Source organism: Ctenopharyngodon idella, chromosome 12 (assembly GCF_019924925.1).
Source record: "Ctenopharyngodon idella isolate HZGC_01 chromosome 12, HZGC01, whole genome shotgun sequence".
Taxonomy (NCBI): Eukaryota; Metazoa; Chordata; class Actinopteri; order Cypriniformes; family Xenocyprididae; genus Ctenopharyngodon; species Ctenopharyngodon idella.
In genome coordinates this window covers 20,562,345-20,582,809 of record NC_067231.1, presented here as the reverse complement: position 1 = coordinate 20,582,809, position 20,465 = coordinate 20,562,345, and the positions used below count along the sequence as shown (strand labels likewise).

At 36.4% G+C, this 20,465-nt stretch overlaps 1 protein-coding gene across 1 annotated transcript in view; it reads right to left on the bottom strand.

Annotated features, from left to right (window-relative positions):
• The window catches only part of atrnl1b (attractin-like 1b), a 102,838-nt gene that overhangs the window by 66,812 nt on the left and 15,561 nt on the right, over nucleotides 1–20,465 (bottom strand). The window contains exons 6-20 of the mRNA XM_051913558.1: nucleotides 19,000–19,174; nucleotides 18,494–18,581; nucleotides 17,437–17,692; nucleotides 16,454–16,637; nucleotides 16,184–16,338; nucleotides 14,878–14,962; nucleotides 14,578–14,789; nucleotides 13,041–13,159; nucleotides 12,808–12,940; nucleotides 11,346–11,533; nucleotides 9,233–9,446; nucleotides 8,938–9,126; nucleotides 3,964–4,182; nucleotides 2,776–2,913; nucleotides 930–1,023 (exon numbers count right to left, since the gene is read on the bottom strand). Coding sequence (XP_051769518.1) covers nucleotides 930–1,023; nucleotides 2,776–2,913; nucleotides 3,964–4,182; nucleotides 8,938–9,126; nucleotides 9,233–9,446; nucleotides 11,346–11,533; nucleotides 12,808–12,940; nucleotides 13,041–13,159; nucleotides 14,578–14,789; nucleotides 14,878–14,962; nucleotides 16,184–16,338; nucleotides 16,454–16,637; nucleotides 17,437–17,692; nucleotides 18,494–18,581; nucleotides 19,000–19,174 — 2,449 coding nt within the window. The remainder of the gene's footprint in view (nucleotides 1–929; nucleotides 1,024–2,775; nucleotides 2,914–3,963; nucleotides 4,183–8,937; nucleotides 9,127–9,232; nucleotides 9,447–11,345; nucleotides 11,534–12,807; nucleotides 12,941–13,040; nucleotides 13,160–14,577; nucleotides 14,790–14,877; nucleotides 14,963–16,183; nucleotides 16,339–16,453; nucleotides 16,638–17,436; nucleotides 17,693–18,493; nucleotides 18,582–18,999; nucleotides 19,175–20,465) is intronic.

Below are 20,465 nucleotides of genomic sequence, written 5' to 3'. Positions count from 1 at the left end.
CACTGTGCAAGAAAAAAATAACAGAACCGAATGTCATTCACTTACGGTATTAACAATGGAACCATTAAAGAAAATGGGCAAAAAAAAAGTAATGAACAATGCTTTCCATGATGCCTTCTCCTCCTGGGTCATTACCTTACTACGGTGTACAGCTGTTGCTGTTTAAGACAAAAATGTGCTGTGGTGCCAAATAACACAACGTGAAAAGAGTCTTGCAGGCACAAAAACGCAGTTTCCTGTTTCCTGCGATAAAACGCTGTTAAAAGATCAAGTGAGACCTGCCATGAGCTGCACACCTCTTCATATCCCAGAGTTACACGTCAGCCTAGAACAAAGCATTTGCTCCTAAAAGAGCACAACAAAGGCACTAACATCCACTGCTCTATAGCCCTGAATGCAACACAGCAGCCCAGATTTCAAGCTGCTCACCAGCTTCTGTTTCCATAACTGAGGCATTTGTGTGGGAAATTCAGTTCGCACCCACGTCTCCTAAATAAGCATGACTGGGTCAACCCACTCTTTAGAATTTTTGCATGTACATACAACAATGCAGTGAGTGAAGCACTTGAGTTTCATTATTCTCAAAGATGAACGGACTCTCTAATAGTCACAAACAGACGCCAGCACACTCCCACACCTCACTTCCACCTCCATTAGTGCTATTAAAGTGTGTGCACACAAGCAGACAAAATGTGCTGCGTCTGCAGGTCAGCTTTAGCCAAAAATTGTGAGGACATAGTCAAGCTAAATGGAATAAGGATGGATGGATGGATAGATGGATGGTAAGTGGAGAATAACGAAACAACTAAGCCTCAAATATTTCAATTATAACAAAAATAATTATAATATTAGTATTTATTACATAATTGTTTTAAAATAAAAGTCTTGATATGCCCTTATTTAGAGGAGTATGCAGAAGATGTACTTACAGCTGGCACTGGTCACCTTTGATACCCTTGGTGGTACAAAAGCATTTGCCCGTCAGCACCTGGCACACGTTGGCATGGCCATTACATTTGCAGGCTAGAAGAGAAAAAGTGAGAGGGAACCAGACAAAAATGAAAGATGAGAAATATATAGAGGAAGATCAAGATTAACAGAAGGGGGAAAGAAAGATAGAAAGAAAAAGAGTGTGTAAGAACAGAAACAGAGAGAAAAACAAAGATCTTATGAAGACAGCATATTAAATATTTAATAAAAAAAACTGCATATGCTGCAATTTAAAAAAAGCTTGATCTCAATACAGAATGAGCTTTTTTTATCTAATGCATTACTACTCTAAATGCCATTCTACCGAGAATTATTACTGCTCCAATAGAGCAATTCTAGGGAAACTTCTGTGACACCCTATAATAATAAGTATATCAAATATATAAAAATACAAATGACTAAATCGACTCAAATTCAAATCAGTCTTTTCGATCATGAGTGTATTTGGACCTAAACTTGAGGTCAAAGAAGTTGACAAACACAGTGAGATCAGCTCATAGGTGGTCTCTCTCTGTTCTCAGAGAAGTGAGTTTGGCTACATTACATGAAATGAGAACATTAGGTTACAGTCTCCAGGCAACATCAAAATAATAAATTATGAACCTTAATCACAGAAGTCAACAAACAAACAGAATGGAAAATTCTTTTCATTCTATGTGCACTAGAAAATAAAACTACTCCTGGCAAAACAAACTAAAACATCTGAATTTAGCACCATATTAAAATAATAATATTAATAAAAATATATTTAAATAACAGATTTATACTTTTAATTACATTTTATAAATGTTTTTACAAAATACAATAAAAAATAATAATAATACCATTAAATATTATTACAATTTAATATCACGGATTCTTTGATGAACACTTCAAAAGAACAGCATTTATCTTTCAGTGCCACAGCCACATCTGTACAAGTGCCACATCTGTACTGAAATCCATTTTCATCTTTTTTGAGCAGTGGACTATAATTATTTCTAAAATAAGCTTTAATTCTACATACGCTGTTCATGCTGCGCTTACATCGCTGCAAATCATTGGGCTCCAACAGGCTTTTGTCTGCCAAACTAAACATACATGACAGCACGTATAGGACCAATTCTATGCCGTCTCTAAATCCCAGCATCCTGTAGGTCGTATTTCAAAGGTTTATGCTGATGTGTGTAAGAACGCCTTTTGTAAGTTGGTCGGCTTTTAAGAAGGAATATGAATATCATATTTCTCAAGAATATGGGAAATATGATAGTGTCTAGTGTTTGCAGGGTGCAGTTTCAGAACTGACATGATATCAAGTATTAAAGTAAAGGAGGCCTTGGGCAAAATTTCACAAAAACAACGAGGAAAACAACAAATCCATTTTACAAAATCATACAAAAAAATGCTGTAAATAAAACATAAAAAACATGGTTTATGGTCTCTAAAGAGTCTCTAAAGACCACAATTTTAGAATTTTTTAAACTAACACATGTTTTGTGATCACTAGCTCTTAATGTTAAACTCCTAGTGGGGGTGTTGGCTCATATCTGTGAGCACAATGGTCTCCGACAGCATATCCTGTTTCACCTAGGAGCAGTGGGCAATGCTGTAAACCGACATCTCCAGGGCAAAAGAGAAAAAAAAAACATTGTGACTACGTGTCTATGTGTGATCTTACCTCTCACCTCTGGCAGTGCAACCACCTCTATGACCTCAGCACTCATTTCACAGTGAGCTCTTTTCTCTATTACCACACAAAATGGAGTATTAAAATGCCCTGTTAGTAGCAGGTGCAAATATTCTCACCTTGGCACTTTCCGCCATTGGTTGGGTCTCCGTGGTAACCGGGCAAGCACGTTTCGCAGTGAAGACCGGTGGTGAGGTTACGGCACTGCTCGCACACGCTGCCATTCACACATGTGCTGTGACCATTACACTGGCATGCTGGAAGATAAAAGTTGGTTGTTTAGGAAAAACTCTAGAGTTTGGATTTTTTTTAACAATAGCTATTTTGTAGTACTGATGTCAGAGATGACTCTCAGTGTATTATATGAACTAAAGAATCAAAAACTCAAGAGTATTCCAATTCTTTATGCCAAGGACCCCCTAAATAAGATGATTCTCTAGTGAAGGACCCCTTTCCTAAAATATGAAGGCAGCTATATATTTTCATTTCTAAAAAAAACATTTATACTGTGTAAAAAATTAAGAGTTGATAAAAAATTAAGAGTGATAGTGTAAAGACATTTTTTTATTATTGTCAATGTACTAAAGCAGTTTGAAGAAAAATATTAAAATAAATAAAGTAGATTTCGGTTGATAAGATTTTTAAATATTTTTTAAAGAGTAAAAACAGTAATTATATTTATTTTTTTAATCAATGTTGAAATCATTAACATTAATCATTAATCATTAAGCTACTTAATGTTTTTGTGGAAACCGTGATGAACTTTGAAGAATAGCAAGTTAAAAAAACAAAACAAAAAAACAAAACAAAAAAAAACAGTATTTATTACTTAAATTATTTAAAAGTCTTCACTGTCACTTTCACATTTTAATGATTCCTTGCTGAATAAAAGTGTTAATTTCTTTAAAAATTCTTACAGACTGCTGAACGGTAGTGTATACCACAAAATATGTAAATTTATTTGTTAGGTTTTCTTCTTACTGTTAAAAAAAAACTAGGGCTATCATCTTGATCTCACAATTTCTGATTAGTCTTTAGAAAACAGAATAAAATAGTGAATTTATCACTTATAATTTACTGTCACGCTAAACATATTTCATTCATTTCTTAAATGTATACATTAACTATGACAGGCCTAAAAAATACATACAGTAAAAAAAAAAATCTTGTCAAGTTTTTCGGAGACCACCTAGCACCTCTTTGTGCCTTCTGGGGGTCCCTGGACCGCAGTTTGAAACCCCTTGTGGAACATTTGCTCTTTAAAGGTCAAGTGTGAATGTGATTGTTTGAATGTTTGAGGTTCTCACCAGGGCACTGGATGAAGGCCCACTCAAAGCCACGCTCTTTTGGACAGAGCCCCGTCTCCAGGACCATGTCTTGGCTATGTCTGGAGGGGCTCTTCATGGGTCCGCGATACGAACCCTCCATGCACTGCCCTCGGCCGGTGTTACTGGGGTCTCCACACCAGCCGCAGTCAGGCTGCTCTAAACACTGACCGCATGTACGCAAACCAGAGCAGTTCTGAGCTGAAATGACAGAGAACAGAGATAGATGAGAGGCCAAAGAGAAAAATGCCAGTAGATTCTGAGAAATAAAAAATGAGAAACAACAAAGACATGTTTAAAATTATACTTTTTAAGATCTCACAGGGCATATCATTCCACTGACTGAGTAATATGCTCTCAAATACCACCAGAAAGTTCACTCTCGCAAAAGAGCACATCAGAGCCATATGCGTCAGCCTCTTTCGGTTTGATCCACCTCCCTGGCAGCCAAATCACATCTCTTAGGATCTCAGACCACACAACAACAAGCATTACACACAAAGTGTGTCCAGGGTCAACACGATGGCAGCAAAAATGGTGAAAGCACAATGTTAGTCATTATGCTGGCAGGAGCTCATGGATTCTCAACTGCAGGAGCTGACAGATCCTCAACAGCACCATATGATTTAATTCGGCATGCAATAAAAATCATTTGTTTAGGGGTCAGGAGATGTCTAGACAGGCTAGGCATTGAGAACAGATGACACAACGTCTCTGGGAAGGAAAATGCATCCCTGCCGATTCAAATAGTCAAGGGTCACATGTTCACAGACGTAAATTGATTGGCACCCCACAAATGAAAAAAGAAAGATGGCAATTCAGCTAGCAAATATGACAGGTTTTAAAGTCACATCAAAATTGAGACCATTTAGATACTTTCTGGACTTATTGTGTGCAATTCACCGGTTAATATTGTTACAAAGAAAAAAAGTTTGTCTTCGTAATCCTGTAAAAAAAAAAAAAAAATCCTTCCACTGTAGAAAAATGAAGCTAGAAATGGCCGTTGACATCTTGCAGCGATGATGTCATTTGGAGCCTCTGTCTGTGCAGTGAATGTGAGGTGGAGCCCTTACTCCCGCAGACTCAATCATGACGTTACACCCCGTCTTTATTAGGGGTGGGACAAAATATTTTTAGGGCAATATATTGTTGTTCTTTTCTGTGCGATACGAGAATCGATACGCTGGTGCCAACTATCAATATTTTAATTAATACAATAAGGTGCTCTAAATGGATTTCCCTGCTCCCAGCGTCGCTACTTCATGGCTCCTCAAGGCGGATGCCCCAGCCATGTTTAAAGGGATAGTTGACCCAAAAATGAAAATTAGCCCATGATTTACTCACTTTCAAGCCATCCTATGTGTATATGACAATCTTCTTTCAGATAAACAAAATCTGAGATTTATTTAAAAATATCCTGGCTCTACCAAGCTTTATAATGGTAGTGAACGGGGGGCGTGTTTTGGAGCCCCAAATAAATGCATCCATCCATCATAAATATAATCTGTATGGCACCAGGGAGTTAATAAAGGCCTTCTGAAGAGAAGCAATGGGTTTTTGTAAGAAAAATAATCATATTTAAAACTTTATTAAATTATAATAACTAGCTTCCAGCAGACAGCCATACACATCAATTTGCGGTGGAATGACGCGACACGATTACGACGCATGACGCGATGACGCGATGACGAACGCGGAAGCTCAGAGGATAGAGCAAAACAAAACACCGGACGCGAATTAGAAGTCTAAAACAAGAAATTTTAAAGAGAAATATCAGAGGATTTCAATATAAGAGAAGAGGAGCTTCAGTTTGTTGCACAGCCCTATTTGTTTAAACCGCGAGAGACGTCTAAGCTTACGATACTCCTACATCCCGCATCATACATCGCTTCAGGGGTTACTCATTTGGCTCAAGTCGACAGTATGCGTATGGTCATCTGGCGAAAGCTAGTTATTTTAGATTATAAAGTTTTAAATATGGATATTTTTCTTACAAAAACCCATCGCTTCTTATCAGAAGGCTTTTATTAACCTCCTGAAGCCATACGGATTATATTTATGATGGATGGATGCATTTTTTGGGGGCATCAAAACATGCCCCCCGTTCACTACCATTATAAAGCTGGGAAGAGCCAGGATATTTTTAAATATATCTCTGATTGTGTTCATCTGAAAGAAGATAGTCATATACACCTAGGATGGATAGAGTGTGAGTAAATCATAATTTTCATTTTTGGGTGAACTATCCCTTCAAGTCCAAAGTCTGGACCCACTTCGGCTTTTATACCATTGATGGGACAAACAAAATTGACAAAGAGTACGCAATATACAAGAACTGCCTGGTAAAAGTGAAGTGCATGGGTAATACCACAAACATGTATAGTCACTTGCAACGTTATCACCCTGATCTCACTGAAAATATTTAATTTACTTAAAATGTCAAATTTAATTTACAGACTGAAAAACTTTTTGTGCTATTTTCTAAGAGTTTCGACTTGAATAAAGAGAGAAAAACTGCACTTAACCTTTTCACAGATATTTTGTTTTAATAGACACATATTGTGATGTATCATTATAAGATTGTCTAGCATTATATTATCTCAGAATTACTGTATCGTAATATTATTGGTATCGTGAGCCATGTATTGCGTTTTGTATCGTATCATAAGGTACCCTGTGATTCCTACCCCTAGTCTTTATAGCATCATATAACTAACTAAAACCAAACTTATTAGAGAAACCAACACTACCTAAAATAACAGAAACTATCTTTGGAACAAAATTTATTTGAAGTGTAACTGTCACAAATAGTTACATTTCAAGTGTCACTGGCAATTGTGGAGAGAGTCAGCGAAACAGAGAGATGTAGGACAAATAGTCAAATAGATGATGTCTGGCAGTGCGACAAGGACATGGTACAAACCGACTATAAACAAATGCCCTTCAGCCCAACATAGCAGTGGCAGCAGCCGCCAGATTTAAAGGCGAATATATCAGACTGTTACAATACGGGGTCGACACACACAAGCTCCCCACATCCCGGTGCAAATCACTGCCACGCAAAAAATGTACACCTTCACAAGTGTGAGTCAAACTCATCCAAGCATGCTCCGACAGAGACAAAGCACCCTGAAGAGAAAAAGAAGAAAAACTGAGAGAAAAAAAGAAAAACATGAAGCAGAAACAGATCTTTAAAATGGCACTGACACAGGCTGGGGCTTATGGTGGAGCAGTTGAAACGTTAAGTAACCATCACTTGGACGGAGCGAAAGATTTTGGTGACAAAAAGGTTTCTTCAGCCAGACAGATTTGCAGAATCGTACCACCTCTTCTGGCGGAGAGCTTTTAATTCATTTTCCATCAGACTGAGCATAATGGAAGTTCTATCAGTAAGTCTAGGCCTGTCATAAAAACACACTACAGTCAGGAGAGTGTCCATGTGTCCCCTGTACGCTTACCTCACCATCTCATAAGGTGAAATAAGACATCATGAGCACTTAAAGCCTCTAGTCTGAAGGACAAACATAACTTGGTATAACACAGGATATGCACAGCTGTGTACCAAATAAATACACAGCAAACAAGTTCAATAGCACTGAATGTGAATGTGAACTACACATTAAGCAAAGTGAAAAATCAGGAACATTAAGGTGTTTGAGAGATGTCAAGGCCTCTTTTTTAATATTCCCTGCAGAACACTTCCACCTAATGTCGTTCACCTCATGTTTTCCTTAAAGTTTCTATCACTTAGCGTGCCGACACGTGCCATAAGAATCCATTCTTGAACAGCCAAGAGGGAAGAGTGAATGCTTAGGCAGACAAATTGAAACACTAATTGCACATTACAGGCGGATCAGAGGCCAAGCAGTTCAGCTAATGGGATGAAACAACAGATCTGATAGAGATGAAGAACCCACACAAGCCAGGCTGCTGACAGGCACTGATTGGTTGTATCTTTCTCTGAAAGGCTCCACAGAGCAACTTTCTCATCACTGGGAAGAGTATACTCACATGGAAACCCTACCAAGAAACAAGGGCTAATGGCTAAGGGCTTCATGAGAAAACAGCTCCTGTAATTCAGAGTTTAATTCCAACATACAACATTTCCCACCAACAAATACGTGCAACCAGTTCTAAGCTCAAAATATTCTTTTAAAGAAAATTAACAATTAATTATTAAAAAATATATACATACATTTAAAAAAAATACACTACCAAAACTTCTGCATTTATTTGAGTAAAAAATACAGCAAAAACAGTACAAATATGAAATATTGATACAATTTAGAATAACTTTTTTTTTTTTTTTTTTTTTTTTTTTTTAAATACATTTTAAAATGTAATTTATTTCAGTGATTTCAAAGCTAAATTTTCAGTAGTCATTACACCAGTCTTCAGTGTCACGTGATTCTTTGGAAATCATCGTAATATGCTGATTTGGTGCACAGTAAATATATATATATATATATATATATATATATATATATATATATATATATATATTTTTTTTTTTTTTTTTTTTTAATCAATGTTAAAATGTTCAATCAATCAATGTTGTTGTGCTGCTTAATATTTTTGTGAAAACTGATTTTCAGGATTCTCTGATGAATAGAAAGTTCAAAAGAACAGCATTTATTTGAAATGTAAGTCTTAACATTAACATTGACAGTAACATTTTAAATGTCTTTACTGTCAATTTTGATCAATTTAATGCACCCTTTCAAAAAAAAATAAAAAATGTCTTTCACTACCACTTGTAGGTTCCTTTTGTATATATTTTGGCTAATATTTACATAGTGCTACCAATAATAGTGCAAGTACTATTATTACTAGTACATTTAACAAATTTTACTGTGCTCCGTTGCTTTTCCCCTGAAAATCAGTGCTGGAAAAAAAAATAAAAAACAGATTTTTCATCATGACTGATGGCCACAATATGTAAATAAGGACACTCACACACACAGTCTGCTGTCTGCCACTCTAGACACTGGCCGTAGGGAAAGGAGATGACATAGGCATTGGAGTCCACACAGCGTTTGGTGCTTCCACACCACATGCACTCCATGGCCTGGCTGGTGCAGTTCTCACAGGTGGTTCGCAGTGAGCAGGGCATCTTACAAGGACGGGCGTTCTGGTTCGGGCTCACTGCAGAAGAGAAAATATGTATGAGGTTAGTGAAAAGGGATTGCTTATGTATATGGGCTCATTTTCAATGAAATAAAGGGAATAGGAGAATAGAATAGGGACTCACCGACTGGTTTCTCACAAATGAGGCCGTCTGTGTTGGCGGTGCAGGGATTGGCCCTGAGGCCAGACACCTGAGCTCTCTCCAGGTAAGCACAGAAGCCTGAGTCATTGGGCTCACTGGGCAGCCACTGCAGAGAGGTGTTAGTGAATGGAGACTTGTCCTCCCAGCCCCAGTATGACACGTTGATCTTCCTCAGGCCCACCCACGGGGACAGTTTCTGCAGGACAAACGCAATGAGTCACAGGAAACGTTAACAAAATTAGGGACTAAACTAATTTTGAACAGAGGGTGCATCAATCATAATTATGTTCACAGAATGCGAGTATACACTACCATTGAAAAGTTTGGGGTCAGTAATATTTTTTTGTTTTTAATAAATACTTTCATTACGCAATGTTGCATTAAATTGATTAAAAGACATTATAAAAACATTTTTAATTTTAAAAAACATTTCTATTTCAAATAAATGCTGTTCTTCTGAACTTTCTATTCATCAAAGGACTATAAAAAAATAAAAAATAAAAAATTTTAAAAAAAATCAGTTTCCAAAAAAATATTAAACAGCACAATTGTTTTCAACAATGATGATAAGAAATGCTTCTTAATTATATTTTACAAAATTACGGTTTTACTCTATTTCTGATCAAACAAATGCAGCCCTGGCGAGTTTGAGACTTTTTTCAAAAACTGACCCAAACTTTCGAACGGTATAGTGAAAAAGCCAGTCAAAATTTTGGACACACTCGACTGAATTTGTTTTTCATGATCTTAAAAAAAACTTTTGATCTAAAGACTTGTGCTTAAATGTTTGAAACTAGGATTGTGTCTATAGCCCTATCCGGACTGTAATTGTTTCTCATGGGTTTGTAAGGTATTTTCAACATTTACAGGGGATAGTCAGGGATTTTATTGCCATCTGAATTCAGAATGTCAGTGTTTTTCTCCCACCACCCACGTAAAAATACCTGCCTGAAATTACCTACTGTTTTTTGACACACACCAAGGTTGTGTGGTAATTTAACTGCCATCCCAATCCACATCTTTACAAGAAGAGATCAATTCAAAATTCACTGTTTAAATCCTTTTTGACCACTGCAGAGCACTGTACGATAACTGTTGTGCTTTGCTGTAAATTGCATGCGTTTTAAAGATGTGCACTTTTATTACTGAAATGCTGGAAAGTATTTACAAGAACAATATTTCATCACCGCTCCACCTCAGCAAGTGGGAGCTGTTAAGAACAAAAAGGAGAAAGAGAAGAAAAGCAGGTAAACATTTGAAATGGACCGTTACTGTGGCAGCAACAGATATGCAATAGAATTTTAAAATATTATATACGTTAAAATATAAACCAAGCTGCTTTATGTTTACCTCATGTAAAATTCCACATTTTTAAAATGACATATATCATTTTGAGATAAAATGCAAGACAGAAAACAATTTCAACTATAGTGCATCTATCTTCCTATTTTTAAACGGGAGATTGAAATAATCAAACAATAAATAGGATATTACTCTTCCTATTATTAAATGAAATATGAATTTATTCTTATTATTCCAAGCATAAGACATTTTATTTACAGCAGACAATCATGCGACTGACCAAGTGAGCATTCCTGGGCTCGTAAAATCACAAAACTCGCACCTCCACCAGAATAAATCAATGAGGTGCAATGCAAATTATTTTTACAGGCGTCTACATGAGACACAATTGCTGCATGAATAGGCCTTTAGTATGGTTTTCTTTATAAAACTAACATTTTAATATAACAAATGGGTGAGTTGGATAGCATAGTGAAGGGAAATCAGCCAACAAGTGGCCAGAAAACATTTGAACTTCTTAAATACTGTTTTAAAAGCATCCCAGGTGGAAGTTGTTTGAGAGAATGATGACCAAAGAGTGGAGAGCTGTAATCTAGGCAAAGGCTGGCTATATAATATAAGATAGCACTTGCTTGACATTTTTGGTCACTACATAATTCTCATACTTTTATTTTTTGTTATTTCATACTTTTGATGACTTTACTATCATTCTAGAATGTGGAAAATATTGATAAGGGACGAGAATATGGGTCCAAACTTTTGACTGGTAGTGTACATATGAGCAGACACAAACCTTTCCCTTCTGCTGGTACTTCTGCAATTCTTCCAGCACAAAGTCCACCTGCTTGGCTGTGGTAAGGGAGGCGATGTTTCCCTCCAGGTTCTTGCAGTAGTGCTGAGCATTGTCATAGCTCTCCCTGCTGGAGTTGATCTGCAGACAGGCCTCCCCAACATTGCTCCAGCCGTCTCCACACAGCTGGGCTACAGAAAGGTCATGAGATGTAGAGGAATTAGGAGCTTTTAACTCAAGCCTCATATTTTTTCCATTTCTCGTTTGATCTCTGTTCTTCAGAGACAGCAGGAGAGCTCTTAACATAATGAAAATTACTCTAGAACAAAGTGAAGCTCTAAAAGGGCCAATAGCTAATTCAAGCAAAGTGGATGGTTAAAGAAATTTCCACAGTGGTAAATGCCAAGTACAATCAGACTGAATCATTTAGCAAATTTACAATTCAAAGAATACAAAAGGTATCCTGATTCTCAGGTTTCTTTAGGTCAGAAATTACAAAGAGCACAAAATTCAAGTACAACCCAAATTAAATTTAAAGCTACAATATGTAGATTTTTTGCCGCTAGAGGTCACCTATTCAAAACAAAGGCGTAGCTTGATGATGCCGAGTTAATTTTAAAATGTATTGTAAGATGGAGAAAATGCTGTAATCTTAGCTACTTGACAAAATAGCGTTTTTCTCTGAGGCATGGTAAAAGCATGAAAATCAAGAAAACTAGATTTAAACAGTAAGCCTAAACGTGTTATGTAACCAAATAGTTGTTCCCTTGCTTAATAAAACATGTAATATATTAAAGCGTCTTTGGCGTTTCCATGGTTTCTACAAAATAAAACCGGAAACCGAGAGTAACACGGATATGACGCCATTGACAGGCGACTCCCGGACACGTCCCGTATCCTTGGTTAAAATCGCGATTTTCTTATGATTTACAAATAGATGGAAACATTTGTGATATTGTAAGTACTCAACTGAACAAAATATATAACACTAGCCTAGTGATTTTCGGATATTTTACTGTAAAAACCTTACATATTGTGCCTTTAAAAACAAAGATAGTAGAGGGAAGGAATTGGTACCCGTTTAAAAACAGGATCTGTTCCAAAAAACTAGTGACCTTCCTGTCTTGACAACCTTTTAAGGTCCACTCCTGACATAAAAGCTGTTCCAAAAGGAAAGATAGCTACTTTTGGCCCATAACACACTGTGGTAAGCTCACTGAATAAAATTAATTTTTAGATGGCAGAGTGTATTTAAACTCATTAAAATTGTCTATTTTACCCAATATAAGTATGCTATATATATTTATGCTTATCATGTCTTTAACTTGGCAGCATGTTAATGGCAAACTCCACTGGAATCAATCATGAATCATGTGTGAAGCCCAATTGACAAGCCCAATTTTGACCATCAGTCTCTGTTCACAAAATGAAAAACATCTCTCCCACAATCCTCTGCCGTTCATACCAGGAAGGGTGTGGCATTCCTGCTGCTGAGGATCCCATTGGCAGCTGAAGTTGAGGGAGCAGCTCTTGCAGTTGGCCATCTTACTGCAAATCTGCTCATTCCTGATTGTACATTTGGTGAAATTCTTGACCGTCTAGTAAAAAAGAAAATCAAAAGAGATATCAACAAACACAGGACTACTAGTACATATAATTGTGAAGCGTAGCACTGATGCCCTCTGAAGGCCAACTTACAGCAGTGCAGTTACTTAGAGCTGAGATGCATTTCTTGCTTTCACACCACTGACATCCATTAGTGTTGGCAGTACAGCTGGTGCAGTCTGAGAAACGGTAACATCTCTCATCCACCGTGGCTAGAGCAGAGACAGATCGAAAAAATAAAGTAGAAAGGGTGAGATGAAGGGCAGAAGAGTTTAGTTCCCCAAAAAAGTGACAGTCTTAAGTATTAATATCCAACAGTTATGAGGCATACATTAATCTGCAGGAACATCTAAGCTTTTCCAAAGCCAACTCTCATATCAGACTTTTAACCAAAGTAGAAGAGAAACGTTTAGCACTTCAAACACCTTCCATTCCCCATTTACTTCCAATTGCATGACTTCAAACAGTGGGACTTGTGTAAAGAATCAAAGAAGCCTCTGTTCTACGTCTCTATCCTTTGACAATCCTTTTTTCAATAATTAAGAGTGTCTCCATGTACTTACTTCACTACAGAAACATTTATTTCCCATTCCTTAGCCTTAAAAAGCTCTCTCACACACACACACACCCACCACAGTAACATTTCCTGCACAGCTGCTGAATCTACAGCAAATATCTGAATCCAGGGCTGTAACTACCATAGACATTGAGGGGGACAAGTCCCTCCCAATAATTAAATTATTTTTTTGCTGTCTCTCCAACAGCAAAAAAAGAATACCAGTGATTATTACAAACCCTGTTTTTGCAGTGAGGAAATCCCAGTTTACACCCATAGCCCCCTCTCAATGCTTTATTGTTTGTAATATTTAATTGATAGTTTGTTTTATTTTTAAAAATATTAAAATGTTTACAAAAAAAATTAAAAAATAAATTTTTTTGCTTCATTTATAATTTATTGACTGATTTATCAAGTTGTTTTGACTGATTAAATAAAAGAACTGCATCATAAGCGTAATTGATTAAGAAATCTGACAACAATAGTCATGTTGTATGCTTGTGTTTGAGTGCTTCCAGCATCTTGGCATTATTTCATAGAACACAGTCTTTATTTTATACGACTTAATTTAGACTGCATATTTTTTCCCATGCCACTTGAGATTCCGCAGTGGCAAACAGCGGTGAAGAAAACACTGAGGCACACACGCAACATAAACAAGGCCAGCGCTGCCAGGGATTATCCCAGCATGCGCCTCTCAAGACCTCAGGTTTGAATTTCAAACCAAACACAACAAAGCCAAATATTGCATTGGCTGGAGGTCCACACACTCCCTCTCAAAGACTCAATTCTGGCTGGTTTTGTGTGATTGGTTGTGTTCTGACATGTGGCAAAAGATCAAACAGACTGGCAGTCCTGCAGAGCACAGGAGGGCTGTGGGAAATTGTCCACTGTGTCTGCTTCAGACAGCTTGTGCCCCCTCCATTACTCTCTCATTAACACAGCCAGTGCACAATGTAGCAGACAAACCCGAGGGCTTAGATCAATACACACAAGACTGATTCCTTGGCTTGGGCATGGTAGAAAATGTTTTAGCTAAGGGTGGCAGCCTCTAAGGCACTTCCAGATACCTACCAGCTTTGGCAGGGCAGAATGGAGCAGGTGTAGTACTGTTAGTGAAGCTGGGCTCCCAGGACACACAGCGGCCCCCTTTCCAAACACAGCGCACGCCAGGGCCTGCGGCCTCGCAGCGCTCCTGCCCCAGGAAGGCCTCACAGCTGGGCGGCCTGTATATCAGTACGTCATTCAGAAGGACGCTAGAGAACCCCCCAAACACATACATGGATCTAGAAAGAGAAGAAGATAAAGATGGTTGAGTAGACGACAACATTTTGTGAGAGTTTGTGTGCGTGCATGTGTGTGTGTAATTCTCACCCATTACTGGTTACTGCTGTATGTCCAAAGCGATTCACGTCTCTGTGCAAGTTTGGTTTGGGAAGGACCTTCCATTCGTCACATGCTGTAAGAAAAAAGGTTGGAAAATAAAACATAACCTAATTTCATCAAGTAGAACCAGTTTAAGAATGATTTGCTCAAAAATTAGACATCACTATGCAATATATTAATACCTTAGATCACAGAACAACAACAAAAATGTATTTTCCCGAAGGGAATCTCCATGAACTTAATTTCCATGACTTTTCCAGGAAAACACAATTTTAAAGTTCTCTGATATTTTTCTGGCTTCCCTAGTAAAAAACTAATATATTTAAAATACATTTATTTCATTCTAAGTATAGTTCAAATATATTAACATATTTACTGACATATCGCTTGAGATTTACTGATATAAAAATTATAATAAACTTTATTTGGTGTACTACTTGTGCACAATGCACATTTCTTAATATTAAGCCTAAAAATGTGCTTTAATGTCAATATTGATAAGGATTATATGAATTTTGAATATTAGTCTTTAAATACAGGATATTTAAAGAGTACCTAAAGTATACTTGCAATAGTTCCACTTTAGCACAATCAAATATACATAAGTATATCTTTAGTTGGACCTCAGCACTACTTCTGCACAATTAAAGCGCATTAATTACAAAATTAGTTGTTCCAATTTAGCATACTTTAAGTATACCAGTTTAGTATACCAAAAGTACATTTGCAGGGTATTTTTATTAAGAACATAAATATGTAAATGTATTAGTATAATACTTAGCATGAAATAAATGTATTTCAAATACATTTTAGTATATTTATTTTTCACTAGGGGTTCCATGTGGAATGTTGACAACTGTACACTACCATTCAAAATTGGGGTCAGTAAGGTTTTTTTTTTTTTTAAAGACATTAATACTTCAGCAAGGATACATTAAATTGATCAAAAGTGACAGTAAAAGACTTTTACATCATTACAAAAAAAACAATTCTATTTCAAATAAACACTGTTCTTTTGAACTTTCTATTCATGGAAGAATCCTAAAAAAAAAAAAAAAAAATCCACAAAAATATTAAGTAGCACAACTGATTTCAACATTGATAATAATGACTGAAGACTGCAATAATGTCTGCTAAAAATTCAGATTTTTAAAACTAACTGAAATATTAAAAAAATAAACTGTAATATTATTTGAGCATAAGGAATTTCCTTCCAAAACATTAAAAATTTTACCGACTTCCAACTTTTCAACGGTAGCGTATGTCAAAGGTGTAGCAAAGTACCAGCACAAACCAATGTCATAGGCGAGAAAGTCAGCAGAGAAGCACTTGGCTCCATTGCTAAGAGAGGTGTCATTATGGGTATTTCCTCCAAAGATGAGTAGAGTTCCACCCAGCAGCACAGACGAATGCAGGTAACGCGGGTAACCGCTTTCCCTAAGAATCGTCCTGCGACACATAACAAGCATCATCAAACTGTTGCACCAAAATGGAAACTAAATGAACTACAGTCTGTTCCTTTACAATTGACTATTTTTTTTTCCTTGAATATGTGCACTCTTACCAGGTGCGGGTCTGGACCTCATAGCAGTAAAGTTCATCCACCAGGCCATATTTGTTTGCTGGGAGAGATTTGTAGCCTCCGTGGACGTACACGCTCTTGCTACCGCTGTCGTACACACTGCTGTGGCCATAACCACCCTGAGCGATTGCTCCTCGAGTCTCTGGCACCAGCCAAGTGTTTGTCCCTGTGCACAGAAACAAAATAACTTACTTGCACCTTTAAGTTAAGGATTTTCTTTAAACGCAAAAGACATTTTGAATCTCCGGTACAATGACTGAAATAACAATGAGTTACCTCATCCTAATTGAATATGGTTTGTGGTATGAGTTCACAACACTTGTACGATCACTTGAGAACAAAGATTATGCCCTGATCCAAGAGTTTAACAGGATTAAAAAAGGTACAGATTATTCAAGAGCTTCAGCCTGAGAGACAGAGTCTCTGGATACACTATTTGTTCATTGCTCTTTGCAAAGAACCACAGCTCCATCTACTGGATCACTGGTGAAAAATAAACAATCAAATCTGTTTAAACCCCTGCAGACCTACTTGTTTTACAGTTGCTCTCAAAAATGGCATATACATTGTCTTTAAATAACGAAATGTACAACCAGTGTTGTTATTGTTAAATTAAAATGATTAAAAAGTTTTTATTAATTAAAAATTAATTAAATGAAAAACTTAAAAGACCTAAATGAAAATTAGACCATGACAACTAACTGAAATATATAAGTTTAAAGTGAAGTACTAAAATTAGTAAAACTGAAATAAAAATTAAAGCTAAATATTAAAAAAAAAAAAAATAAAAATACAAAGGCACTTAAAATCAAACTTAAACAAAAATGGAAACAGAAAATATAAAAATAAAACCTATTTCAAAATATTAATAAACACTATAATAACACTGTGCACAGCCAAGAATTTTTGGGCACTTTCAGAACCTTTCAATCCTAATCAAATACACTACTCAGTCAGTCACTCACTGATGTTGTACTCCTGAACATTGCTGATGTAGCTGTAGATGGAGGAGTAGCCGAAGATGACCACCATCACCACATCGCCATTATCCAGCTCGACTATATGGGCGGAGTGGCCTTCCACAGCATAGACCTGCCCGTGGGCTGGCACACTGGGGAACTTCTGCGACCACGTCATGCCGGGTATGTTAAACACCCACAGTTCATCTGTTACGTTACTGGCACCCATCTCCAACTTGCCTCCAAACATGTAGATGTCATCCTGAAAGAAAGAAAAATATTTAATAACAAGTTACAAGAAAGTTTGAATCTACTGGTAAAGTTCCCCTATATATGTGCTAATATACGTGTGATCAATATGTTAAATTTCATTCTGTTCTGTAGATTTTCTTAATTCTGGTCACTTTTTCAAAAGCATTTTCACTTCCATTCAAAAGTTGTTGGTTTTTTTTTTTTTTTTTATGTTTTTAAAAGAATAAGGATAAATAGAAAGTTCAAAAGAACAGTATTTATTTGAAAAAGAAATCTCTTGTTATATCATAAAAGTGTTTAATGTAATTTTTGAACAATTTAATGCAATCTTTCTGGAAAACAAAAAACAAAAAAACAAATACTTACAGACCCCAGACTTTTGAAAGGAAGTGTGTTTAAAATAAAAATATATATCAAATAAAGAAAATTAAAGTATTTTTATGGATGAGTTTAATTATCATTGAATCTCAACGAATATGAATTTTTATCCATAATAAATAAATAGAAACGCTAATGCAAAGACCATAAACTCTAGGTCAGTTAAAACATGTGATTACAGCCATAATTTGTGGAGAAAGTTATTTTTATTCTAATTATTGCAGAGAATAATAAGTGTTGTTGCAGGATTTTCTTGATTGTATAATCGAAACAGATCTGCATCACATTGTAAATACAGACCAATAGCTAGAACATGTAATCACTAACCAGCTAAATAGCCTTGTTCGCTCATCCTGACACAGATTACAGCCATTTAGCTTAAAGACAAAATATTGTTACCAAATTCTTTGTAACATTTCAACACTTATGTTACCCGATATAGTGCCAACGAGTGTCCGTATCTCGGCAGGGGTCCGCTACTGATGGGTACAGTGTTCCAGATGCCACTTTCCAGATTATAACTGCAAAGAAAAAAAAATAGTTAACACCCTAACACAAGTTCATTTCCATATCTTAATTGGAAAAAACATAGTCCAGACTGAGATGGCTTCAGAATTACACAAATGACTCAATATTCCAGTAATTAGTACTTTCTCCAAAAAGTTACATTCTGAGATTTGACTGAAATGCTATAGCCACAATGTTGGAATTGCTCCCTACACAAAGCGTTCGCTCTGAGAATATTCAGACTCACAGCTTCTACCTCAAACTGTCAGAATAATCAAACTCTACTCCTACCACAGGCTCACATTGATTTATTATTAGTATTATTATTTTTACTGCTGTTTTATTTTTGGATTATTGTTGTTGTATGGAAGCGCTTATGCAAATAAGCCTTGTGCATATGATGAACTGGGTTATGCTGTACACAGCGCTTACTTTAGAATCATCTGAAAGTTGCTGTAGTTAAACGTGTAGCCACCAACGACCCACATGACCTTTTCCTGCACCACTGTCTTATGGGATGCTCTTCCCAGCGATGCTCCAAAAGGCTTCACTGTGGGCATGATCCAGTAAGACTCCGTGGAGGGCACTGTTAGTGAGCAGTCTGGACCTGAGAAAAAGAAAGAGAGACAGCTAAATCACCTGTACAATAATCTAAGGCAGAGTTTCCCAAAATGGGGCTTCACAGACCCCTGGGTGTTCACGAGGGAACTGCAGGGGGTACGGTACCTGGCTGAAAGCTAATAATTTAACTAAAAATAAAATAAAATAAATATATAGGTACTATACAAAATAAAACTGAAATTGCAATATAGCTTATCACGATTATCAAATCAAAGACTGCATTTAATTAAATAAGTATATAAGCTGTTGTGCGTTTCGAAATTGCAGAGCAGCACCGTGTTACACGCATGTTGTTTACAGTGTTTCAACATCAGAGCGGTTCACTTTATTTACACATTCGCATAATTTCCAACATTTCTGTGGATAGAAGTTTACAGCATTTCACCAGCATTCCACCAAAATAAAAGCTTAAAAGCTTTAGGATTTTAATGTTTGAAAGTGAAGAATTTAAGACATAAAAATTAGTATAGGCTTGATGCCGAAGGTCACATGAACAAACAGGAAAACAGGTCTTACTGCATCCGCTTGTCAGAGAAATTGTTAAAGGCAGTATGAACTGATGCCGATATCTATGGCCTTTTAAGGTATTCAGCTAACTTAGCTAGTTCTTTTTTATTGTTGCTGTTATATTCTATTTAAATAGCTAATTGTTAGTGAGAAGAAGAAAAATAAAATACTTTTAGATATCAATCTGCATATGCAATAGATATTGGCTATGCTCATCATTGCTCACTCCTTTGAAGGCATCTCGAGTAAAAAGGCTCTATATTTAACGAAGAACATACAAAAGACCTGAACCGGAAGCAATGCAACCTGTTTTACAGAATACAGAAGTTTGTTGCACATAACATAAAATAATTATTATAATTGTCAATCAAATATTATTTTTTTATTTCACAGGACAACTGTAATTTACAACAGTAATAAATTTATATAATTCATTATATAGTATTCATCATTATTAGTATTATTACTTTAATAAGCAAAATATATATAAAAACAATTTTCAAATAAAAATGTATTAAAAAAAGATTATATACTTTATCTGTTTACTAGCATGTCATGTTACCGTTAACCAACATCAGAGAACCATGAAAATGCAAGTGTCTTTAAATTACTGAAATACTAGGTACTTACATATATACAAATACATATTTTATGTCTAAAGGCCAATTCACACTGGGCCGACAGACGGCAAAAAACACTTCGTCGGGTTTTGTCGGATCAGTGAGTTACCCCTGTCAGTGTCTATTGGCGTCTGTCGGAGATTTGTTTTC